The 27,422-nt window shown below is 40.5% G+C and overlaps 1 protein-coding gene across 7 annotated transcripts in view; it reads right to left on the bottom strand.

Annotated features, from left to right (window-relative positions):
* The window catches only part of STK39 (serine/threonine kinase 39), a 112,552-nt gene that overhangs the window by 67,777 nt on the left and 17,353 nt on the right, over window positions 1-27,422 (bottom strand). For 3 of the 7 annotated variants that reach the window (XR_004307918.1, XM_032445771.1, XM_032445772.1), the window contains exons 2-3: window positions 23,859-23,926; window positions 3,389-3,501 (exon numbers count right to left, since the gene is read on the bottom strand). Coding sequence is in view for 5 of the 7 variants with exons in the window: in XM_032445771.1 (XP_032301662.1) it covers window positions 3,389-3,501; window positions 23,859-23,926 (181 nt within the window). In the remaining 2 variants the exon portion in view is untranslated. Of the gene's footprint in view, window positions 1-2,406; window positions 2,528-3,388; window positions 3,502-13,708; window positions 14,055-23,858; window positions 23,927-27,422 lie in introns of those variants that run through there. The other 4 variants (XM_015868582.2, XM_015868583.1, XM_015868580.1 and 1 more) reach the window with 4 other exon arrangements.

Raw genomic sequence — 27,422 nt, 5'->3', positions numbered from 1 at the left:
GAAGGTCCTTTCCAAACTAAACAGTTTTATGATTCTAATTTCAACCACTCAATTCTGTACAGCCTCTATCATAGTTCAGAAAAGCCTCCATAAATGTCAGTTATTTGGCTGAGGTCCATGCTATGCACGAGTGAAGGAGAAACATCTACTTAAAACATACAGCCAGCAGAACAGTTTGTAGCAGGATGTCCAGGTGAATGCCCAGATGCAGTCTCCACATTCACACAGCTTTAGACATTTGCCATAACAAAGCTAGCTTTAAGGTCTGTTCTAACCTGAGCAGTTCTATGATTTGTGCTAGCATGTTTGTGAACTGCATCAGGAGCCATGCCCAAGTTAAAAGCTAATTTCTTTTCAGCCAGATGATTTCCAGCCCTGCTTCACTGATCAGTTGCACAAAAATGTGTCTGCCTAAGGGCAGGTGAGTGACAAAGCAGTAAGCAACTGTGAGACATCTACTTTTGGTGCTAAGCTGTAGCATTCACAGGACCAGGCTCCAGCTCCAAGCAGACAGGCAAGGTGACAGTTCTGTAGGCGCTTCCTGAAAAACACAGACATCTGGCATGTAACCATTCAGAGATTAGTCATGATGTGTTAAGGGCTCCTCCAAAGACCCCAACAGTCCAGAAATACATACTCAAGTTCCTTGGTGAAAGACAAATCTTGATATGGCTGTGTAAGGGCATTTATATAAAGCCTCCACTTTACTGTTATTGACCAGCTCCATCAGTGCCATATTTATCTGACAGTACTCCACTGTAATAGCTAAGCCCTGTAATGGATATAGGAGGTCCCCTTCCTGAGAACATGTAATACTCAGACAGTCTCTTAAAGGCCATCCATATAACATACAGTAGGCTTACTGCTGTAATGAACATACGGACATTTCAAAACAGCATTCCATTCACTGTGTCTCAGAAAAAGCACAGAAATTAAGCCATTCTGTGGATGTGTGTGTATTTATCATGCTGTTTTTGGTCAAGTGTTGTTGCTTTTGTTTCTATTTTAAAAGAGGAGGTATGGAGGTGGGAGAAGATAACCTGTCAGGGTAGTACTGAGGACAGGAACTTCTTCCTTAGCTTCTAGAGCTACGTTACATTGAGTTTACAATACTGATAACACAGCACATAGTAGGAAACTACTGAATTTCAAGAGTTTGGCTGTTAATGTAACTTAATTTAAATCCCTCCCCCACTGCTTTTTCTATTGTAATTGACACTGGCCCAAAACTTAAGTCTGCTTATGAGGACACCAAGCTTGCTGCATTTTCCCATGTCTCTGAAGCCACAGAGTGATGAACACGAAGGATGCCTTTGTATGCTGTCCAGTTATTCAACAGCAGAATTACACTAAACAACACGTTTAGAGAGCACTTCTAAAGTATCCCAATACTAACAAAAAGTGATTAGAAAAAACAAGCGATTGAGAACTCAGTAGACTCAAAAGTGTTAAAAACCTCAAGAGCATTCTAAACATTTAACCAACTGGAAAACAAAAGTTCGCAAAGCTATGATGACAGTTTTCAAAGTAAATTATTCCTTTTTCCAGAATAACATCATTCTTAAAGAAAATTTAAGTCTCTATTAGAAATGAGGCTGAATAAGAACACTTTCACTGAAAAAGAAACAGTTTTGCATGCTGATGCATAGGTAAGAATATACAAAAATTACAAAAGAAACCACATATGGCCTTTTTCCCTATTCTGCTAAAAAGGTATGGAGAAAGTCAGAATTTATATTCTGCTCAAAGAAGATTAACAAATAAAAAAAGAAATCTTAACACAGAAAAACATGAATTGGCTTTTGTTTTATAAAAAGGCTATTATGGACACTTGCCTTTGTACCAAAAGAAAGCAACATGCAACCAGAAATTCACCAGACAGTGGAGATAGCTCAGCAGTGAGAATACTCAGGTAGTTGTTAAAGTAACCATTTACAATCTGATAACTAACTGTCATCACCTCTCTATACAATCTGGGTATCTCTTCCAGAGTTTCAGCAGTTTTAGTGTACTTTTTTGTTCTTGTTTTTGTGGGTTTTTTTTTTTTTTAGTCTATTGTAACTTTAGTTCATGATTCCCATTATTCAAATTCTGACCAAATAGATCTAACATTTGACCATGTTAATCAGTATTTTCACTTTAACAGAATCTTCTTTATGGGCTGTAGTAATTTATCATGGCACAGCGCCTTGTGCAGAATTTATCTTTGAGTTTTTGTCTGAGAGAAATCTCACTACCTCAGAGGTAGCTTCCACTACCACAATCTTCTTAAAACAAAAACACAATGCCCCATAAAAGCTGTTAAATAAACTGAAGGCAAATGCCATCAATCACCAGGGGAAGAGCATTTTGGGTCCTCTCCTGTAAACAAGCCACTTTTTCCTGAAGAAACTGGATGGACCATACCCTCTGTACCAAATTCAAGATATCTTTTGCACTGGCAATTCCCTGCTGAGGAGATCATTTCCTTCAGAGGCAGGAATTTCTGCATTAGAAAAAGCCCACAGTCTCTAGGCAGAAGTATAACCTGTGGAACAGAAGAGAGTGTTCTCACTTTTAGAATGGTTCTTGGTCCTTTGATTCTTGCTATGTGTAAATAAGCAACAGTCGTGTAAGCACCTGACTAGGAGCAATAGGAGATAACGAGTGGTTTGGGGTTTTGTTTGTTTTGGATGTTTTGTTGTGCTTTAAAAAAAAAAGATTAGTGATTTTGCCTATATTGTTTCTTCTGCACTGCATTGCAGTCTTGTAGTCCTTTACAGGTTCCTCCCTCCTCTGATCAGTAACCCAAACAAACAACATTCCTCAAATGGTTTGCTATCACCTATTGGATAAATGTGTGCTATTAGCTGTAACAAGTTCCTTGTGTAGATGGCAATGTAGCCATTCTTAGTTTTCCCCACAAAATGTATTATAAAATACTCAACTTTTTATTTTTTTACTCTCATTTATGGTACTTTAAACATTAAAGAGACCTACTAAATTTTGCCTTGATTTTTAATCAGTATTTAACCAATAGAAAAAAAAAGAAAAAAAAGAAAAAAAAAAATATATATATATATATCTTCCTCACTGTTGAGGATTGGACACAATTCTCCCAAAAAATAAACATCCAGAAAGCAAAGGAAAAGATTCTTTCTGCATTTCTCAGCACTTGGTTATCCCAACTGCACTTATTTCTCCACCATTAGGAAAAATATACATTTATGCAGCCTATTTAAGGGGAAAGACACACATACCTTTTAGGTTATTTCCCAGTCCTTTTCTAATACCCTGAATAAAATTTTTGCTCTCACTTTTAGACCAAGCAAATACTGAAATAGGAAAAAGAAAACCACACACAAGAAGACCACCTCCCTGGGAATAAGTTTCCCTTCAGTTTACTTACAAGTAACTCATCCATACTGGTTTGGCATTTTTCTAAGTTGATCCTCTTTATTGCTACACGCTCTTGCCGGGGTTTGCATAGTGCTGCCTGTACAACTGCTGTAGCACCACTACCTGAAAAAGGACAGAAAAGAAAAGAGACTTAATAATAGTCTAAACCAGTGCCCATCATAAAAGTCTCGCACTAAAAGAAATTAAAATCTTTGGTTTGCCTTTTACAGCACTTTCCTCACACACACCTTTCTTCTGTGAAGTCAGTTTGAACATTTCTCAAATACAGAACAAAAATTATCTACCTCAAAGCTTCTGTACCATATCCCACAAACAAACTCCAAGACAACAACTTAAAAAGCTGTGCTTACTTACAAGTAACACCTACTTCCCAAATGCATTTTATATAGTTTGGAAGCCATCAGACATTTAGATACATCTGTGTCAATCAAGAACATAACTCACAGAGTTAACATGATTTTAGTATTAAATAGGGGTTCTGGGCTTTGTGATCTTTGTTGTTTCAAGTCATGCCCTGCTTACCAGGCTTCTGTTCTCACTATGCAATGGAAAGAAAAATATCACCGTCATTCAACATGCCAAACCTTCCGTAGTTTTGTGTGTTCCTGATCATCATGATTAAATACTACAGAAAACATACCAGTTCTCACAAAGAGCATGAGAGGCACAAATGTCACACTAACAAAGGAAGGTATATGTTACATCTGTATCGTGGTCATACAATACACAGATAATGCTTGACAGAATAAACAAAAACACTAGGGAAAACATTAAATATTATAAAATATTTTATTTACAAACAGCAATAGTAAGAAGCCTCATTGCTTCTTTCATTAAGCACCCATTAGCTTGGTCCCAGTCAGTACCACCTCACTGCATTAATCAGATGATTGCAACTAATATTTCAAGAGTTGTGCCGTTTTCACACACCTTACTGCCATAACAAATATAGCAGTGTGTGTTCCCTTAGAAGTAATTACATCACGCACATCCACACAGAAATCTAAAATCCTCCAATGAGTAGTTTCTACTTGTAAATCTATTGTAATATAAACTATGGATTTCTGGTACCTCACTGAGTTTAGCCACGTGTTATACTAGCCTGCTCATACATTATGTTCCACTTATCCTCAGTAATTGGCACGTCCTAGAGGAATACAAATTGTGAACAAAAAGCCTTTTGTTGTCAAGATCTACAAATGTGGATACAGTTACCAGTTAACTTCAAAACAACTGGAAGCTTTTCTCGTGTGCATCTGAAAATAGCACAGCAGTGCCTCATGATTGAAAGTCATTGTCCATGTTTTAATTGCTTAATCGCTCTTTGTTTAGATATTTCCATAAATTGTTAACTGGCATGTTTGGTGTTTTGGTTCCTTCCACTCCCTCAGTCAAAGCAAAGCTTAAACTCAGCATAAAAGCTTTATTGCTAAAGCTTATCTTAAAGTCTCCACAGGACTTGCTAGTCATTCTTTTGCACTTTCCTCCATGCATCTTTTCACTCTAAGCCAAACAGCATCTGCTACAAGTAGTGGAAGATCTTCACTTTCAAAATAGCTCATATGCTATTATCACATAAAAGACAAACAGAAGGAGTAAAAAGAAAAGTTGTTGATCCACGCCAGAATGAAATCCTGCCTGCTTCCTCAAGTTAAAAATACAAATAATATAATAAAATACCTCTGGCTCTAGATTCTCCAACAAGAAACGAGGAGGATGTCCCACATTGGTGGGATGTGCATGTTCACACATGGGCTCAGCAAGGCAGCCTTGCTGCGGAAGCTGCAGCTATGTCTCAGAGGCCTCACAATGCCCTCTGCAAGTGGGCTCATCACTGTCTCTGCAGCCCTGTACAGCCCAGTGCTCCACTGGCAGCAGGAACGCCAGGACTGCCCATGCCAGCAACACTCTCCATGTTCACAGTGCCCCTAGGACTTCATTGAGTCCTGCCTGCACCTACTGGCTGGTCAGAAAAAACCACCCTCAGGCAGTTTCTTCAGTCATTTTAGAGGAAGGCAGATGAACAGTGAGAAGTGGCATTTACAGCAATTCATAAAGCTGTGGAGTCTGACCTCAGAATATTCAGAGCCATAGCCAGTAAGAGTCCAGTGCAAGCCACTACTATTGTACCTGCCTTAGCTTATTTTTGTCATTTGGTGCTTCAGCCAGAAATTCCACCTTCCAGGGATTCAGTACTGACCTCCTGTGCCATCATCACACGCTGTGCATCTCTCACATGCAGTGCACTATCAAAATATTAAGAATTATTAAAATTTCCCTATTAAGTGTCATAACTCAAGCCCATGCCTCAACACCTAAGAAGAAACTGCTTGCCACTTTCCACCACAATCTAAGAGCTTCCTCCTTAGAACGCAACATATTTCTTTATACCAGAATGATAAATAAAATGTTTTCCTTTGAAGGACAAGCCCTTTGTGCATCCTGATCATACCTGCTGACAATCCCTTTTTCCTTTACCCCTGTCAGCACCATAAAGTCAACAGCCAGCCCTAACACCTTCAGGGGAGAAACATACAGCAATGACTTCCACCCTTGCTGTTCTTTCAGGAATACTGAAAACACTGTTCAACATTTATACGAATCCAGATATTTCAAAGAAGAAAAAAATTTAAAAATCACACTGGAAATACTTCTGAAAAGCTATGCAAGAAAATTGACTGTCATAGTAGGACGATAGTCTCCTTATCAGGTTATCACTTGAGCTCTACTTTATGCAGCAGAATAAATTGAAGATTTGCTATTGCAAGTCATATCTTCTGCCCAGCAAAAATAAAAAATAAAAAAAATTGCCACTAAAAGAATTACTGTTCATTTCTGAAGTAGCACTATAAAGAAATGGTGGTGTTGATTTAGTTGGTTAGCGCATTTTATTGTTCCTCATTTAGTTTGGAAGTAAACACTTGGAACAACTCTAATAAAACGGGGACAAGAACGCCGTATTTTCTATGTCTTCCGGATGTCACCGCATAGTACATCATTCTGAGAATGAAGCAATCTGCCAACACAAAGGCAGCATTGCTACTGCAGTTGTGAGGATCTCCAGTTAATACTGCAGTGCTGAGCTACAAAACATCTTGAAGTTCACAACAGAGCTTGCTTTGCTAGAACTGGAGTTTGTCATGAATGCACGCTACAAGCAAAAAAAACAAAAAACAAAAAAAAACAACTTACCTGTTTCCCTGTTTCTGATACCACTTCTCATGAAAAACTAGAAATGGTGAAGCAATGTAAATGCTGTCACGATAATTACACTCTCATCTGGCAATTTTAAGCTAGCTCTTGTTATTAGTAACTTAAGTTCTTATTAGTCTGAAGTAGCTTAAAAATAAAAGGAAGAACACTATGCTTAAGGAATAAATAAGTTTAAGTTCAGTCTTAATAGTAAAATGCCTTCAAAACAATTAGTAGTGATCCTTCTCAACCAGAACACGATCTTTTGAGAAAGTCTAAAGATACAGCCCAAGCTCATGATCTTGTTAATTTCACTTCTTTGGGACAGCAACTATGACCAGCAAGTCAACAATATTTTTCTGGTCTGCTAAATTAACTATTTATGTACCGCTATAATTGAACAGGTATACTTGGTGCACAGTTTGCTTGCAGCTATAATCAATTGTATGTCAATAGTTTCTGTTAAGTGAGCCCTCAGATATTCAACATTAAGATCTATGATCCTTCAGATCTTAAATACACACAATATCTGAAAGCAAGACCAGGAACACCAAAAACCTTCCAATCCCAATGGTACATTACCATAACTCAGCTTAATGATTACGTTGTGAAGTTTTTACTATACCAGCCTTCTAGAACATCCTAAAGTTTCACCTACAATTTACTTCTGAATGGAATACCTCCAAGGCATGTAGATATTCACGGGCACAAACAATTCAGAAATCATTAATTGTAAGGACAAAGGATTAATGGAGACAGCTAATTTATCATACTGAAGTTTCACCAAGTCATTGAGTAGAGTCACATGTTTAGTCAAATACTTTGGGTCAAAGGATTGGGAACATTAATCCTACCAACGTCACAAACGTAATACATCCATTAACAAATGAACAATGCTGACTGTTGAAAAACTGCACCCAACAATTCTTCAGAACTCTTAAAAACCTACCATTGCTATCAGCATTGCCACTGTCTCTACAGCACAACAGAAACCCACAAGGAAAGCCACCAGTCAACCTGAATTCAAAGTAAACAGAACTATGCACAGCACTCCATTAAGATTAATCTTACCCTTTATTGATGTTATCTTCTGAACCAGTAAATAACTCTGACACAGCAGCTGTTTCAGGAAATATCAAATTCCCTCCCTTGTTGTCAGGTAACCTCACAATTGCCTGCTTTTCCCAATATACTCCCCCATGTTTTTCCTCGTTAGTACATTTTCTGCCCCACTGGAGGGTTTCCCCCACAAATAGCATTATGCATCTCAGGTACACATTAAATATGACAGCATGGTCTCCAGCAACAAGTACTGCGCAGGAAGAAGGAGGTAGCAGAGAGGATTACACTCCTGCCACGTGATCCTAGGGCTGTTGAGGAAGGCAGCAGCCAAACACTGGATGAAGACACAAAAGAGACAAGCATTTAACAAGTGTTGGTTGCTCTTATGGTTTTGTTAATGCCAACACACAAAATGCGGCATGATGGAGATAGAGACAAAAGAAATGAGTTTAAAGCATGTTCCTCACTCAAGTATTTTACACCAACCAGCATTGCTTCTTTCTGCCACTGCTGGATGATGCTTCCTAACATCCAACAAGCTTCAGCTATGCCATCCTTATGCACAAAGACCTTTAAACTTCCCAAGAAACATAAATCTAGCAGTTATCAGGATTTCATCCTACCAGCAAAACTACATTGAAATTCCACCAATTCAGAAAAGCTGTCTCATCAGATTTCATCAAGTGCAGCTTCATTCAGGAAAAATGTATCTTGCTTTTAATTTTGGAGCACCAGCAAGTTTTCTAGGGTGGTACTTATTTTCCAAGTTCAACAAGCAGATTGCTCTGCTCCTGTTCAGAACCATCCCAGTGACTTCAGCAAACACAAGAAGTCATCAACAGTAATTAAATTAACCTTATTTTTAAGATCCATTCTTTAAGAGCCAATAATTGCTATTATTACTACCAGAAAGAAAACCACCTTCCATCTACTGCTGCTCTGTAGCTCTGAATTACCTTGGAAGGAAGTGGGGAAGGGGAAGAAAGAACCAGAAGAGTCACGCAAGAATGAAATACAGCCTACATATGTGGCCACTATACAAGTCATCCACATCTTCTTCTCATAGAGAACTCAGTTTTTTCCCCCCCCTCAAGCAAATCAGAACAGATGTGGTTTTGTTTCCACTTAACAAACAGAAGCTCCGTTTGAAAGCAAATTCCGGAAAAAACAACTGGTCTCTTTTGTAAGTAATCCTTCACAAAAAGAAAATTCACAGTGCAACAATTTTGATATTTTAGAACAACACATGAATGAATGTAGAATTGCTCTCCCAGGTCTCAACTTAGCCTAAACTATGAATACATTCTTACAATGCTGGTCACAAGTAGCTGTTCCAGTCTGAAGATGCAAAGCCTTGATGCAAGGCTTAAAGAGAATCTAAGTCATGCAAACCCCTCAAATTTCCATACACTCTGCAGCAGAACTGCTCCTCTTGTGTCACTTGAGCAGCTCCTGTGGAGCCAAGGATTTCTAGGTCTCCAAGGCTTTGGACCTTCATTGTAGGAAGAAGCTGGGAAGTAAGAGACAACGCAGAGGGGCATGAGATGCAAGTGAAAAAGTGACCAACAGCTTCCAAGAGTAAGAAACCGCAGCATACATTTCTGTAAATTACAGTTACATATTACCTGACAGCTGTCTGACATCTTGAGCACATTGATTATGCTTTCCCTTTTGTTTGACAAGTTATAAACAAGATTAGCTGGTTAATTTCAATAGCAACAAAACCAAAGCAAATTATACATTTTTTCTTAATCTGAGGCTATTTCCATACCATCCCAGTTCTAATAAAATGTAATCAATCTCCTTTCAAACAAGTTTGAATTCCAATTGCATGGGTTATTAAAAGAAAGTTACCATGTGTACAGTGACAATACTCAAAGGGTTATTTACAGGAATAACTCACCTGTATGGAAGCCTTAGGTCTGCTGGGAAATGCTGAGGCAATCTCCACCAGGGAGCAATCTCCAAGAGATGCTGCCTTAGTGGTGGTCAGCCCTTAAATGAAGTCTAGAGGAGGTGGAGTCAAGCTCCACGCCTTCCGGGAGCACAGCTAAATTAGTCTCACCTGTGCTCCCACAGCTGACCCGACACTTGCCTCAGCTGATTAATCAGAGGTTCAGGCTGTGATTACCAATTTCCCATACACCGTGTTATATAACAAAGTTAAATCACTCGATCACTTACAAAGCCTAATAACTTGTGAGTGACAAAAACTACAGCTTTGTCTCCAGCCTTGGAGTTTCTAATGCAGAAAGTTCACTTCCTCTCAAAAAAGACCAACACAAAGCTCTCTTACCCAATACTGTTACTATCGTGCGTAGACAAGTCAAGCAACTAACAGAGCTCTGCTGAGCCTCATTTGCAGCACAGCACTGGGGATGTTCTGAAAAGTATTCTTAAGTTGTGCAATGACCATCTTCACTCTGGCAATGGAATTAAAAGACACTCTTTTTAAGTTACAAAATAGAGATTTAACATTTTTTAGTTTCTCCAAATGGTTATTAACTGACAGAAAACCTTGACCAAAGTCAGAAAGGCAATACAAGACTGAAGCCACAGCACAACTAGGGTAACCTCTAAATGAGTTGCCAATATAAAGCCAATCCATCATATGTAAGTAACTCTTCATTTTCCAAATAATTCTGCCTGTTTTCTAGGCAAATTATGTTTCCAAATCAGTTACAGAAGAAGATGCAAAAAAAATGTAACTACACACCAGGAAGTAGCAGCCATGATATAATCTGTGTCTCTGTAACAGAAACTTCCCTCAAATCATCACAGTCTCACAGAGATTAAGTTACATGCAGGAGGAATGCACTGTCTGCAGCAGTTCTACAAAAGCAAACCAAGTCAATTGTTCGTATCAACTTCAGAGATCTTAAAAATATTTTTAAAAGTGCTGCTTTGTCTCATCCCTTTGATGTAACCCATTAAAGTTAACGTTAAGACCAGATAATTTTCATGTTTTTGTGTTGATTACCATTCAAACACTCGCTCTGTACAGATTCCTACTGCTTCTGAGAAGGAATAAACCTCACTTGCTACATCCAGCTTACAAAAACTAAGAAAAAAAGAAAAAAGAAAATCCCCTTTTTGCTTCTAAACAGGTTTAGAGACAGCCTGGACAAATCTGAGTTAACGAGACAATTTTCTCAGCTCTTAACTCTATCCTCCACATTTACAGACAGCAATCACAATGATTTCTTCCCGCTGCAGTAACGAGCTGTATGTAGGAATAACAGGAAGACCCTCTTCTTTCCAACAGAGTAACCATGTGGCAAGTCAAACAGGGAATCTGATCTGACTGAAAACCAACCCAGCTGCAGAACTAGTTTTCTGTCAGATCAATGAGCTCCTTTCAGCAGCTGCCTGCTGGAGCAGATTAAATGCATCATGAAACCGCGCACCAAGAGTTCGCAGAGAACCGGCTAATCACAATAAAAAGACATGAAATTACATCTCAGAAGAAGCACTACTTAGGGCCAGCATTTCCCCTTTAACAGGCACTTGAATCTTCTAACAGTCACAGAAAATAATCAGTAGAGAATGGCAGGAGAATGAGTTGTATCATTTGATATCCATACCACATGGCCTCACCCTTCACAAATGCATTTGACCAAACACAGCAAGCAACATGAAAAACCTTACATTTGCACAGAGAAAGGAGGAAGAGCTTCTCCAACCTGCCAAATCCACAGGCAGGACAGAAACAATCTATGCGACTAATAATGATTTTCACTTTCCATTCTGTGACCACCAACAAAAATTAAATTTATTCTAAAGCAGTCAACCAAAATCATTTTGTGCATGTGCGTACTAATTGCCATATGATACAAAGGCTACTTTGTGAAGTTTTGTGATCAAACATCCCAGTTCACCTTTCCCCCTGCAGAGCCCACAAAGATGCCCCTTATTTTTCTCATTTCACTGGCAAAGGGCTGCAGTAACAGAAGCCATCCCTAAGGATTCAACCCAGTTCCTGGGGGAGAGGTGGGAGGTGCCTGCCACAGGTGAAGGGCTCTCTCCAGCCAGTGGCAGCTGCTCAGTTTCTCACTGCAGCTAACCCTAGCTAACCCTAGCTAACCCCCAGCTGCAGCAGGGGAATATGATCTGAGCTAGAGCTGTATTATTCCTGCCTCTCTCCGATAAAAAAAAAAAAAAGCAATGCTTTAGGAATCCCTCATTAGATCTATTCTAATCAACAATTCTGGAGATGCTGGATCCATGTTACGCTCACATTTGGTCAACTGCACTGAATTTACAAGTTTTGTATGTTTACTGTTTTTAACAGTGTCAAGACAAAGCTTAATCACAGTGATTTTTTATCAAGGCAAAGAAAACCCCACAAGATTTAAGTCACAGTACAAAATAAATCTCAATGCACTTGAGAAGAAAAATATAACATAAGCAACAACTTAGCAGAAGCCCAACACAAGTCAAATAAGATCACCATGTTCATGAATTCAATACATGGTTTATGGATTATATGGTCCTATATCCAATGACCTCCATCTCCTCACTAGGCTTTGCTTTAATTAAGGAAATATTGATATCTAGCAGCACCCATAGGTACCCAGCAATAAAGTTACTCTTCAGATACAGATTTGCTACATCAATTAGCATCTACCCTTACAATGGATAACTCTTAAGTATGTGTGTATTACATTTCTAAACATATTAAATGTAAGAATTTAAGCAGAAAGGAAAAAGACATTCACCCAGAAAGCTCACACAGCCATTCTATGAAAGACAACTCTTGTGACTCACCCCAGGCAAGACTTTAATCCAGAACTGTTGGATGCTTTTCTTAAACAAAAACCAGCCCACACCTTAAAAGTGAGTTTAATCCTCAGCAAAGACACGGCTTACGCAGGTAGAATCAATTCTGCTTGGTGAAAACCAATCCATTCCTACGCTGAGTAAGAGACAGACCTGCAGCCAATAAGCCTGTGCTGGGGCATTCAGAGCCATCCCAGCACCTTTCTAAGGTAGCAGACCTCAACTGTTTTGTTTCTGCTTATGGAAAATAGCTTGCCTGATGACAAAGCTGAGCAAGCACAACCTGCAGCCCTGATCAATAACTCCTAGTTCTCACTGTCACTGGCCTGAAAGCCATGAGCAATTGGTGTGCAATAGTGAAGACAGCCAACAGCACCACCAGGCAAGTCTCATGCGGGTCATTTTTTTAAATTTAAATGTATTGAAAGAATAGCAATCCCAGTCTTAGGCCTGTATCTCCTGCAGCATTTGCTCAAAGTTTAAAAGAATCATGTACAAACAAAAGCAAGTCTTCTCACAGTAGGTTCCATTAGCAACAAGCAGTGCCCAGGTCAGGAGATAAGAAACTTTCCTCTGCAGGGACTGCTAACAGTGGTCGCATTATCACAGTGCACATTTCAGGATAACAAAACTCCAGAACACAGATGGAGATGGAACTCATCTGATGCACACTGGATGGGCAGGAACGAAGCACGCAGCACGAAGCTCCTACCTGCGGGGCTGCGTCCCACCGCCCTCCGGGACGGCGGTTTCTGGGATGGACCCGAGCAGCGATGCCGCACCGACCTCGTGTACGAGCGGGCATACACAGGGAACACAAGGAAAAAGGAAGCGTGCGCGACAGCAGCGGGTCTACGGGTGAGATACACCTCCCCGAAGAAACCGCCAGAAAAATGCAGACTAATCCAAGTGGATGCGTGTGCATCTGCGTGCGCCGCGAGCCACACGGCGCAAGGAGCGCATCCGCAGTTCCCGGGGTCCCGGCAGAGCAGGGGGCTCCGCGCCGCCCCGAGCTGACGATGCGGCACAGCGAAGCCGCCGGGCCGCACCGGGCGGGGCGCGGCGCTTTCTAGAAGGAGCCGCCGCCCCCCGGGGCCGCACCGCCCGCCGCCGGGCGGACAAAGTTTGCGGCAGCCGCCGGCAGCGCTACCGCAGTGCCGGGCGCGCCCGCCGCAGTGACGAGCCCCGGCCCCGGGCAGAGATACGCCGCTAGGCCCGGAGCCGGCCGCCGCCGCATCCCCCGCCGCCGCCCCGTTACCCCGCCCGCCGCACTGACCGATAACCTCCTGCAGCTCGTAGGCGTCCCTGCAGATGGGCCAGCCGACGGGCGGGGCGACGGGCGCCGGCTGGGGCTGCTGGACGTGGACCGGCGACTCGCCCTGCTCCGCCATGATGCTGCCGGAGCGCCCGGCGACCTTCTTCAAACTTCCAGCAACACCTTTCGGCCGCGCTCCCTCCCTCCCTCCCGCCCCGCGCAGCCGGCCGCCCGGCGGAGGGAGGAGGCAGGGCACCGAGGGGGAGGAGGCAGAGGCGGGCGCCGCCGCCGGCCCCGACCGCTCCGCTCGCCCCGCGCCGCCGAGGGGAGGTCGGGCGACCGCCGCGGGGCCTCGGCGAGCGCTCGGCGCTGGAGATCGCTATCGCGCATCCCCGGCTCGGAGAGCGGCCCGAAGATTCCCCGGGCGCTGCCGACCTGGCGGCTCGCTCGCTCGCTGCCGTCCTCCTCCTCCTCGCGCATCCGCCAGGCTCACGGCGGCGCTGGAAGCTCTGCGGGAACTCGGTTGAGAGCGTGCAGGCCGCGGCCTGCGGGAACGGCCCGGGACTGCTCCGAGGGCGAGGACCCGGCGGGGGATCGGAGGGAGCTCGGTGCGCGGCAGGGATGCTGGAAGGCCCCTGTTAGGCCAACTGCACCAGCTCACAGACAATTCTAGAACACTTATTTCAAGTAAAAAAGCATTACTGCCAACAGCATCACTGCTGTGCAGTCACTTGCGTTTAATCTGAAGACATGAGCAACCACTTGGTTTTGGCAGCTGCAAGGACACTGGTCCCACAAAGTAGAGATATATGGCCACTCCACAAGTGGCCTTACTCAAGGCAAGAAAGCAGTGCCACACCACTACACCTCAGCACAGACAGCATCGCACCCAGCAGGCAGGACAAGCACACAGCTAGGAGCAGCCCCATGGCCAGCAGAACCAAGGGGTCTAAGCAGACAAGAATCACCATTAAACTCTTCTACCACTTTGCATGATAAGACTTTAAAAAAAAAACAAACAAACCCTGAATATGCAAAATTCAGGGACTTAATAAATGTATTAATATAGCATGGAATCATTTTTTTCTTTCTGCCACCTTAGCAGTAGTGTTACCAGTACAGTACCAGCAGGGTGCTACCTGCTACAGCCTCACTCCTACTTTGAAAGCGTCATATTTTAAAATCCACTGGATTCAGAAAGAGGTAAGGGTTTCATCGTAAATACTTCTAAAATTTCATTTCCAACTACCAACCAGTAGGGGAAATACTGATAGTACGTGATGGTTAGGCAAGTTGATCTTGGAGGTGCTTCCCAACCTTAAGTGATCCTATAGAGACCTAAGGTCATTTGAACTGATGATGACAATGCGAGCTGGAAATGTCTCAGTGCCAGCACTGATTGATGTCAGAACTGGATCTCAGAACTGCTGGAAAGCACAAACCACAGAACTACTAAGGTTGGAAAAGACCTCTAAAATCACCTACAACATTGGTTCTATTACTAACTTCTCAGCAGAATTGATGGAATCTGACCTGACAGTAACAAGTCAAACCCTCTCATCTATGAATTTGCTATCTTATTTTAAAAGAAAGCTATTCCTAAATATAAAGCTATTCCAAAAATAAAAACAAGTTATTTATGTTTTGCTGTATTGCTATGAAAGCAGAATGAAGACTGAATCTTTAATAATTGCTTAGCATTTCATCAGGTTCATCAATGACTTGTTTTACTGTCAGCTTCCATTTTCTAACAAGCAACTATTAAGCTCAGTATGGAGGCCACAAGCAGTAGGTAAATACTGCATGTTTTTAATGATGGAAAAAAATGATTCATTACAATTTAATTTCAAAAGCAAAGTCGTTAAAATATTTCCATATACAAACATTAGAAATTATCTGCCACAAAACTAAAAGTCAACAAGACTTGGAAGAGGATGTACTTAATTGTCATTCAATATTAAGCTCAATGCCAGAACTAGGCAAACCTGTTAGCAGTGAAGACCCTTCTGCCAGCAATAGCATGGAGAAAAAGAAAGGAAAAAAGACACCAACAGCATTAGGGCAAATCAATCAGCACTGAGAATGGGTTCCTCACTAATGATGGCAAAGAGCCAGCTTCCCCATCTGCACTCAGCTGTTGCGGGTGGTGGCAGGGGATACTTTTAGTTCCTAAGCCATGAATTCCTGTGATGCTTCTGCCATATCACTAGCTAAATTGCCAGAATTTAACATTAGAGAATTATAGAATTTTTTGTCCCAGAACTAGCAATAAAACTTTGGAAATTTCCAGAGCACACACACACTTCAAAATTTATTGAGATGAGCAGCTTTTTACAAGAAGTGCAGCCAGAACAACGTACAGCTCAAGTTTCAACATCGGGTAAGGTAACACAACGGAAAGCGACAGTCAGCCAGACCTCGAAGCGGCTGGTCCGCAGCAGCCGCCAGCTGTCTTTGGAAAGAAGGGCCCCTGCTGGAGGCGGCTGGGAAGAGAAAGAAGTGAAATAAAGCCATCCTTCTCACCTAGAAATGGCCTAATCAGTTATGACTATCACATAGTATAATACATCTTCCTGCAGTTTTGTATCTTGGGTTTGTAAGCCTCTAATTTGATCACAGTGTGGGATGGCTGTGCTTTTAAACATCATGAGATATGAAGGCTGACACAACGGCTGGTGCTGATGGTAGACAACAAAACACTACCAGTCATCCTTTTACTTCTTGCAAACACATAGTCTAGTAGGTAACATGCCTATTATTGTTGCTAGAATGCTTCCTTTCATAAAATCTTGTAGTTTAGGTTAGTTCCTCCTTTACACAAAATACACTAGAAAAGATGTTATAATCTGCTTGGCAATATGCATTAAGAAAGGACCTTGATACCCTGGAGAACTTCTCATTCTGTAGTCACTGTGTCAGCTGGGCTTTTGCTAAATCTCACTAGAGTTAATGAATTTCAGAGCATACTTCCAAAGCAAGTCACCTTTTATCCTCCGAGTTGAAGGCCTTAATGCTTTCTTCTCTTCTCCTCCTGCACTTCACTTCTTTATAAAGCTCTGTAACCTGTACTCAGCTCATTTCCTCCTTAAATTCAGGATGTAAGACTTTGTGTTCTGGACATCGCTGGTTGTTGAACCAGGAACCATTAACTTACAGCTCATTGTTACACACTCACATTAACTTTTTAATTATTACCTTACATGCTATATTCCTAAGCTGATACCAGCCCTTCCAATAGAAGTTCCCATTACTCATCTGGTAAGTACTGTCAGTGCCACAATACCTGCCACTGCAATGAGTGGTGCTTGCTATTTGAAAAAGGATGAAATGCTATTCCCTTTAATATAACGCCAAACCTTTTCCTTGAGTATTATTTTGCTCAACCTATTTTGGAAATGGCACAGATACAAGAAATGCCCATATGTTTGTACTTTGAATCTGAGAAACCACAATAGGCATATTTAAGATTTCGCATAAAAAATAATAAAGCCTACACAAGTTTCTCAGCAGAGCTGTGGGGCAGACACTCAAATGTACAGACATGTTGATCAAGGCACTTCTATGATTTTCCATCACTGTAGGCTATGACCACCTCATGCATAATCATTTATTAATATTTACATACTAAAAGGCTGGGGAGTACAATTATCTTAACTTCACAACCAGAAACAGATAGAGCTTAAGAGATTTGCCAAACACTGTATATAATGTCTGTAGCAAAACTGGGTCTGTAACACATTTTCAAAGGATGAGATTTCACACAGCCTCACAGCAAGAACAGCCTGACAGATAATTCCATTAGGTTCAGCTGAACAAAAAAATAGCTACCTCACCATGCAACCAAACAAGCAATAGAGAAGATAAACAGTACTGGCATGAAAAACTGTAGCTTAAAGCAAGGACTGGGACATGCTACCAATTCAACAGGAACTGTTTTAGATTTATTAAATAGTCATGAGATGGCACTAAACCCCAAACAGATAACTTTATTATAAAATGCTATTCATCACCTGAGTAAATGACACTCACCTTTCCTCACTTTCCATTTACAATAACAGGAAATGAACAGTTTGTACTTTAGTGGAAAGCTACAAACTTCATTTCAGCAATGTTTGTAAAGTGCTTGAGCTCTTGGAATTGAAGTACTTCAAAAATAAAGAGTTTTACTTTTGAGGATGTAATCTGAAATAATTCTGTAATTTAAATCTAAGTAGGCTTGTGTATGAAACTGTTAAACAGCAATTTTTGATGACTTTTAAAGTCTCCATTTTTCTCCTCCTACTGGAAACATGGGTTCAGTAGTAATGGGCAGTTCAGTTCCTTCTGGGAAACTGAAATAGCAGTTAAAATAAGGTTTACTCATTTTATGCTTTCTTTCCAGCATTATGATTTACAAATGACAAATAAAAATACCAAGAGCTGCTGGCTAAGAATTCCTGCCTAACTTGAGCATCATAAAGAGTTCAAACTCCTATCTCAAAGCAGCTTACCCTGCTCTCAGAGCTTTCAGACAAGCAGAGCTCCTCAGCCACCCTGGAGACAGCAAGCTGCTTCATGAGGAGCTCCTGCTGCCTTATGCAGCAATACAGGCTGGGCTCCAGGTGAGCCAGGTACCACAGGTGTTGAGCAGCAGCAGGCACAGCAGCTGCACCCAGAGGGCAGTGGCAGGCAAAGGCAAAGCAACAAGGGCTGGCCAGTGGTGAAGTATGCAGGAACAGGGAGCTCCACAGCGAAGCAAAGAAGCCAGAGCTGCAAGGCAGGGTCAGGGTGAGCATGGTACACAGCTGGGCACTGTTTCAGCACAGTAGACCTAAACAAGGACCCTGGGCTTACAGGACAGGCCCCAGGTGAGGCTGTTTGCAACTCTTTCACACAACTCAGCTGTTCTTACGTCTAGTAGGAAGGAATAAAGTCACAAACCCTGCAGAACACCAACCACTAGAGCTTAAGCACTAAGAAGCCTCTTTTGCTTCACAGGTAGGGTGCTCTCTATACCTCGTTACCATCCAAAGTAACAGGGCAGTGCAGAACTACTGGCAGCAGAGCTACAGATTCACATTCAGGAAGATGCCTATTGCTTTAATTCCCTCTAGCCTGAGACAGCGCTGAAACATGCCAATGTATCCAAAAGGGAAAGGTCATAAATTGCTGTCCTTTCCTACTTATCAGTCAAAGCTCACAACTCTTCCCAGTACCAAGAAATGAGTAGTTTTCACTTTAGGAAGATGAAAATAACAACCAAGACATTGAAAATAGAACTCAAATCTAACAAAATAATCTCTCTTAGAACTGTGAGAATGCTGTAAGATTCCATATACTATAATTGCTTTTTCTCCCGTCTGTAAGAAAAGCTAAGACATACAGAAATAATATCCTTAAATATTCACAGTTTAAAAAAAAAAAAAAAAAAAATACAGAAATAATATCCTTAAATATTCACAGTTTAAAAAAAAAAAAAAAAGTTCATTTCAGGTTTTATTCTTCTCTAGAAGACCTTTACCAATTGCTTTGGGCCTTGCACAATCTTTTAGCTGAAGAAAAAGTGACTTCAAACATAACAGCATAAAGAACACTATTTTCTAGTCTATGTGTTACTGTTTTTATGATTTCCTTAAGTTCTAATTCATCCATTGTAACACTGTAATACTACAACACAACGGGGAGTATGGCAATAATAGTAGAACGGTAACAACCCTAGGCTACAGCAAATGAGAACAAACTCAAGTGCAGACACCATCAAAAGAGAAACAAAGGAAGAAAAACTACTTACCTCTAGAAGATCTCTGGTAGGCAGAGGATCTCCAGCAAGCTACCTGTGCTTCCACTGCCAGCCCGTAAATGAGGTCTGAGAAGAGGTGGATCCTGACTCCACCCCCTCCACTCACTCAAGGGCACTACATGCACCTGAGTTCCCCTGGGTTGGCCCTGCCTTCCCACCAGGTGCTCCATCACTGGTTCAGGTTGTGGCTTAGCATTTCCACTACATTCATGAATAACAGAAGCCTAAATGTTTCCATGCTGATCTTACTACACATGAAACAAATCAGGACTTTAGGCACAACCTGATTTTATGATTTTCTGGCATGTTACTAAAGTGAAAAAACACCCCCAACAGATATATTTTTTCACAGATTCTCCAATAAAAGCCCTACATATGCTACATACTGCTAGGTATAGCATGCCAAGACAGCACTCCTTAGCTTTTTTTCAATCATTATCAATACATTAGAAGCAATCAACACAGTACATGAAAATCAGATACCCTGGTATAAGCAAGATTTACTGTTATAGCTTGTAATGTGTCCTTTGCAAATACAGCTGTGGAAAAGAGAGCCATGACCTAGTACTCTGCCCAGTATGACTGTGCTTAAAAGTAGCTACAGAAGCAAAAATTCCACTTTGATCATTCTGATTGCTTCGCTTATATGAGTGCTGTTATTGTACTAACAAAAGATGGATTTTGCCACAGTACACAAAAACATACATGGAAACAGTGCCAGTCAAATGCAGTTTTTCCTCTGCCATCATGGACACAGCTTTCTATTGCCAGTGATTACACGAACATGTGTTCTGGTATGAAAGCACTCACTGATGTAGGTCATTCCAGTTACACAGAGCATCAGCTGAAGTGATGCAGTTCTGGAATTTGATCTTTGAGTGGCAGCAGAGAGAGTGGCATGGGAGAGGCCCAGGGTGAAAAGTGCTAAACAACAAAAAGTGAGATTAGGGCAGCTAGAAGCTCCCAGACAGCTGAAAATCTCACTATGCAAAAATGACAGGAAGATACTTACATAGAGATTTCATCTGAATCTGCAGGGTCAGAGAAATAAAAATATGCAATTTCTTGCAGTAAAGCCTGATTTCCTATAGTAATAAAATTATCTTTAGCATATCATGTATATCAGAAACTATTTACTTAGAATAATTTTACTACTGTCTTTTATTACACAGACAAGCAAAGCACCATGTGTATATTTTAAATGTAAGAGAGTTTTTCAACCTTACAACACAAAAGTAAAGTGAAAACTAAGAGAACCTGTTTAAGCTGTGTGAATTGAGGAAGTTTGTCTAGTCGTCTGTACTGTGTTGGGTTATTAATAAAACCTTCATTCCAAGCACTTAAGGAGCCCAAAGTCTTGGCTTCTCTGGTGGCATGTTGAAGCAGCTGAAGTTACCTACTCCAGGAAGAAATCTGTAGAGGGTTGGAAACAGCCCAGTGTTCCACACAGGGCTAAGAAACAACACAGCCCCGTGGGAAGAAGGGTGGCAGAGCTCAGAGTCAAGAGCAACCTGCAAGTAGTCCTGACAGCAGTAGCATGGATGAGAGCAGTGCCTAGCAGACAGAAAACAAAGAAATGCTGCGTAAGCCTTTGCTTCCGGGAATGAACAAAAGCAAGAGACAAGTACTTGAATAAAGACTAGATCAAAAAGTAATTACAGTTCTGAGCAAAATGTGGATTGTAATTGATAATATCATACCTGGAGGGCCTTTAAGGTTACAGCTGCCAGCACAGTTTGGGACAGGTGGTGCCCAGCTGTACATCCTAATTCTGGAGCAAGATCTCAGCTCGATTTCTTTCTTTTTTTTTCTTTTTTAAAGGTAGCTAAATGTATTAAAAGTTATAGGCTATGTGTGGCTTTAAAAAGCAAACAAAAGAACTAGTAAGATTTTATATTCGCCCTGTAGCTTCTGTGTTGTCAGATTAACTATGGGGATCTGTGATATACCACAGACACAATTTCAGTGAAAACAAGAGTATCCTGATGACAAGAAAAAAAGGCAGTAGTAAAATTTTTCTTTGCCTTGTTTATGTTGTCAGAAAAAAATCTATGATTTAATATTCTCAATGTCCTGGAACAGACATGCTAGAGGAGTATCTCAGCTAAGCAGCTGATTGACAAAGTCAGACTTGTTTAGCTGGATAAATATTTGAGGTTGCACCTTACATGGCACAAGTCTCAGCAGGACACAATAAAGCTGATTGTGTTTCTCCTCCAACTCAATAAGTTCGTTGAAAGTTGTTTTAGAGTAACACCATCCACACTTAAAGGAACTGTAGTGATAATGGTGTGTTCTGTTTCATTGGTCTCATATTCAGTTACTTACAAATGCAAAGCAGAATTTAGCAGTTCTAACAGTGAATCATTGCTAGGAACCTACAGATATATTTTATGGAAAACTGAAATATTAATAATGAAGGAATCTGGAGGCAGAATTAAAAATGGGGTGTGTAAAAAAAGAAGTAAAAAAACTGAGATAACAAGGTGATGAGTCCCTAGGTATGAACGCCCCTTCAAAATGCATAAACATGGAAATAAATCATCATAGATATCACAGATGACAGCTATGGTTACCATTCCAGCCGAGACAGTGAAAGGAACATATGGCACCAAACTCAGCTCGCAGAAAGGAAGGAGAGCAGCTGCCTATAGAATGAGATAAAACCAATGGTTTGTTGACATTGCTGAGGCAATGTCACCAAATCCCCTGACAGAAAGGAAGCAGAACAAATGAGTTTTCCATATAAATAGTGGCAGTGATATTTCAGCTGGGATTCACTAAATGTCATTTTTAATCTCTAAGCCATTTAAGTAGTTTCCAGGCACTACCTGCAGTTTTTAAAACCCCATGCTTTTTTACATGTTGTTCAGAAAGAAAGCTGATGCACTAGAATAGTCTAAGGACTTTCATATGGTCACTTATGCCATCCCAGCAGAAGGGCAAGGACTCCTTTGTCTACTATAAGCTTTTCAGCATGAAGCTACCTGATTGTATACCAAGAATCTCTAAATAATGGTGAAGGAAGACCAAATAGGTTTTGTATTTGCTTTTACACCTCATAGTTTTTCTCTAGTATGAAGAAACACAGTGGCCTCTAATAACAGGAAAAGAAAGGAGTGTTTCCCCTGCCACTTTGTCAGACAAGGAATTAAGTACCAGTTCTTTCTCATTAATTCTCCTAAGCCTCTGAACAAGCAACAATAGAGAGAGGGAATTTTGTTGCCTTTCCTGTAATTGTACTTCTCAAGTTATATAAAAGCATTATTCACTGCTTGAAATAGAGTAAAATGTAAATTCAAATTTGAAGGAGTTGCAACATTTGCAAGATATGTTACAACAGTAACAGTGTGAGACCTCTGAATGAGTCTCAAAGTTCAAAATTCATTATTGCTTTTAAATGTAAGTCTTATATTCTACAAGCCCTGGCTGACTGAGCTTCTAGATAAAGATGTCCAGCAGGCTGCCTGGGGAATTGCAACCTGGCACGTCCATTATGAATCAGGAAAGTAACCAGTATTGATTTGTGTTAGTGCTGATCTCATATTCCTCAGCAACATTCAGGTGACATTTTTACTCTCTTGATGAATTATAAGCTGAAACCTTTTGTAGAAGCAAGTCAGAAAAAATCCAAAGTACTATTACTTTCAAATGAGTGATTTCACAACAAAAAAAAAGCCTATGTTTCCTGAAGTTTCAAAGCACTTTTAACTTTGTGCTCCTGTAAGCTGCCAGACTAGCCTGGATGCTAGAACTCCTTGCTTAATGGAACCAGAGTAATAGCACAGACAGACAGACGGCTTCCCCAGGCTGCAGAATCAACACAATCTCAGACTCCCACCTCCACCTCACTAGTCTTCAGTTCCACTGCAGAAACTGCCACAGAGCATCACATAACAGAAGCCCCAAACTGCAAGGAGACAATGAGTGTTTTCAAAGCATCACTCTGTCAGCCAGATGACAGTGCTAGATACAACCTATAATCAGAGAGGTGATGGGGCCTATCTCACTTGCAGATTGCCAGTTTCTAGATTTGTACATTAATTTTCAATTCCCTCTCTCGCCTACTCTTTCCTTGGAAGTTCAGCTAAGTAATATGCAGAAGCTTATGTTATTTTTAGCAGGTGGATGTCTATATCTTCTTCCTACTTATAGATTGTTCACAGTCAGTGAGGTTTCTTAGAATATAGCTTATACATATCTTTATATGCAGAAATGAGGTTGTGGGAAGGAGTAATAATTTTTATTATTTTAACTGACAGTGTTGAGGAGATGAGGAGGAAAGACAAGTTCTTAGGTCACAGCTTCTTCAGTTCTACAGCAGAAGCAGCAAACTTAGAGATAGACGTAGATCAGAAGCATGAACACTCAGGGACAGAAACACTCCCTTACATTTTTCATGGAACAGCCACTTCAGCTCTGACCTTTCAACTCTCATCCTGGGCTGTTTTCCAAAGAGTCTAGGAAGAGCAATACATAATTTTGCTACATATGAAAAATCATAAATTCAGACAATTAATTTTTGTTGCACAGTGCCTGTTCCAGAGCTGCTAATGTTACATCCTACAGCCCCAACAACTTATCTGCTTCCTTCCTTGCCAATTATCCTTTCCTCTCAATTGTTCAAGGGATTTAAACTTGGTTCAGTTCCTCCCTAAGCGTATTTTGTCAGAATTTGAGAGATTCTGCTCCAGAACAAAAGCAAGTCAACGTGTTCAAAAGCCCATTTATTCTTCCCAAAACTGGGAAGCAAGACAATAGATGGAGAACAAGCCTAGCCCAGTCAAATCTCCAGGCAAGGACTTGTGAGACTAGGTGCAGGACCAGAGGTTCCAGGTCCAAGAGCCTGGTCCAGGTTGTACTGAAGCTGGCCTTGAGCATAGGCAACAAAACCCCTAAAAAGAGACCTTGCCTGGTGTTGCACTCAAGGCCCTGGAAATCCGGTAATGTCATTTGAAGTCTGCTTTGTATTTTAGGTATTCAGATTTGCAAATGATTAGGGCTGTTTGCAGGACCCAAATTCAAAGGAGTGGTGCTCCTTGACATGGGTTTGTGTTATCTAGAAGAGATAGAAAGTTTAGGACCAGGTATTCACAGTTGCTGTAGTTGAAGGAAAGATGAGGCAAGTTCATATTTTATACTAGACAGCCTGTGGCTCTTCACAGTGATCATACTGACAAAATCAGTGGTTGTGTAATTACAATAACATTTTTAAAAATTCTTGCCACATGCTGGAAGCCAGACAGCTGATAGCTGTATCTGTCTTCCTATTTCCAGAAGATGATGGGGTGAGATGGGAAGGGCAGGCAGAAATTACATGACAATACAATGTTTCAAGACCTGTGCATTTGTTCCATCACTATTTCAATCATAATCTTTACCCATACTGAGCACATTACTTCCTTTTTGAAGTTATAATTCCTTGTATTTCCAGGCATTTATCTTTCAAAATAAGTTGAGGTTTAACCGCAAAATCTGAGTGCTGAGATTCACTATCTAAAATATTTTCCTTTATTTATAAAGGACATCCAAGTGTCTTTCAAACAAGCCTTAGAGATTCAAATACACGGCAAGAAAGAACAGATGGAGAGAATAATTGTTTATTCACTTGCATTTAAGTATTGTAGATCCAAGTTAGGTTAGACCTTAAAGATCATTGAGCTCCAATTCATCCGCTACTCATTCACACCACTTTAATCCCCTTGTGTATATGTGTACAAATAATTAATGTGCAATGTAATGCAGTTGTTGTACAGTACAATAAACAAAGCTTTTTGAAAGAGAACTGCAAGACCCAAGTGACCGCTAAGATTAAGGCACTTAAATAGATGTATGTTACTGAAATATCATTGTCACCTTTCAGTCCTCCACTTCAGAGGGTTAAACAGTTTTGCGCAGCTCTTCAGAACTGAAAAAAAAAAAAAAAAAAAACCAAAAAAACCCAAAAAAACCCCAAAACCCACATACAGGCATAACAAAAAATAAATCCTTCCCAAGTAAAGATAATGTTAAGAGTTTTGGGGCTTTTGGGGGAGGGGGCACTGCTCCTCCCTTTTCCACACAAACGTATACCTAAATAAATCACTTTTGCAGATGCCTGGCAAAATCAAATTTTTATGACAATGTAACATGATACATCCATCACTAGAACTGCAGTCAGTCCTTAAAGGAAAATGGATTTGCTCACTAAATACATTTCTTCTGTCTTCCTCTGTCATTATTGTCCTCTTTACATGCCTCAAAACCAGCAGAAAAGGTCAATTCAGTTCACAAAATGTTGGCTAAAAAACATATTATAGAAAGACTGGAGAAAATCCTGTCCTCCAGGTCTGACATGACAGTTTGGACCAATGCTTTGTCCTTATAAAGGAACAGATTTGGCTGAAAGAACAAAGGACCGTGGAGTTCAGTGCAAATTTCTTGATGATTTTTAAATGATTTTTTTTTTTTTTTTTAAGAAATTGGAGGGTCCATCTTGTTCCCAAACTATAGCTGAAAACTGAGTTCACAGCAGGTAAATTCAGGTGAAAGCAATCTTGTGTTTTTTTGTTGGATTTCCAAATTCTACTTAATTCTTATATCTGGAAGAACTCCTCCTTGAGGCCAATTACCATCAGGTAGAAAAACCTCTATCTGACATAGCATTTGAGCTGTCAACTGTTATTTATCTGTTGTATATCATTAATTTAGTGAACTACATTTCATCAGGAGACTTTCTAGTGAGCTGTAAAATTGTCCTCTAATAAGGATGGTTTATCAGCCTCTCTATCTAGTTCTCCATAGCATCCCAGCTTGTGATCATCTGCCTCTCACCTGTTTCCCACCAACATTTCAAAATTCCCCTCCAAGCAAAGGAATTTATGTCCGATGATTTCTTGCCATACTTCTTTGGGCATTCCATATTTCTTGATACATGAGCATCTCAGTGGTGATCTTCCAAACTATGAAGCAGTACCAAGAAATGAAAAGACAGTAATTCTGGATGAGTAGTAATCGCAACACTGTTTGCAGCCAAAGAAACAAAATTAGCCTCCTGTGAGTCCTTGTTCTGTAGATCCAGTCCTGTAAAGTTGATGTTATGTAGGAGTCTGTATCAATAACTTTCTAAAAAGGTCAAGTTATGCATCTTGGCAAGGAAATATTTCTATATTAAAAATACCTTTCTATTACAAAAAGTATAGTTTGTGTCTTGATTCCTATGAAATGAAGTAGAGGGATGCAAGATGCCCTACTGCTGAACACAGTCTGTAGAAAAAAAACTACAGACTGGAAGGAAATAATTGATACCAGATAATATACGTAGTATATAAGTAATTGATACCCCCTGTTCCTAACACCAGCCCAAGGGATAAATACCTTGATGAAATTAGTATCTAATGAAAAATATCAGACATAGAATACAGATTGAGTACTGCAATTCCACGGAAGACAAAATTTCCCTACATTACATTCAGCAATTCTCGAATTATATATCTAGATTGAGATCAACGAGCTCATACTAGAAAATGAAATGTCATTTTCCTTAAATAGCAGTTTGCCATTTTAGGACATAATAATCTGGAATATTCAAGTCAGTGAATTTCTTCCTTTGATCCAAGTGGCATCAGGTTGAAGAACTTAATCAGATACATACTTAGCAAAAACCATTATGTTTTTAACATATAAATAATAAAGTATCTATCGAAGATGACAAGATATTTCTGTCATCAGAAAAACAGAGCTTTTAGTAGCCATGAATTGCCATCAGTGCCCTTGGTATGTACTTATGTATGTACAACACCCATAATTGGTTGCAAATAAAACAACCTGTGTCAATTCTGCAAGAACATTTATATTCAACCATAACAGCACAGACATTCTCCCGAGCTCTTGCAAAAGATGTGTGTAATAAAGCACATGAGCTACCTCATTCAATCATTAGTAACATGCATTTTAAAAAGTCCCTGAATATGCATG

The sequence above is a fragment of the Coturnix japonica genome, chromosome 7 (assembly GCF_001577835.2).
Source record: "Coturnix japonica isolate 7356 chromosome 7, Coturnix japonica 2.1, whole genome shotgun sequence".
Lineage (NCBI taxonomy): Eukaryota > Metazoa > Chordata > Aves > Galliformes > Phasianidae > Coturnix > Coturnix japonica.
Note: the sequence above shows the minus strand (reverse complement) of the source record. Positions and strands in the feature narration are given on the sequence as shown.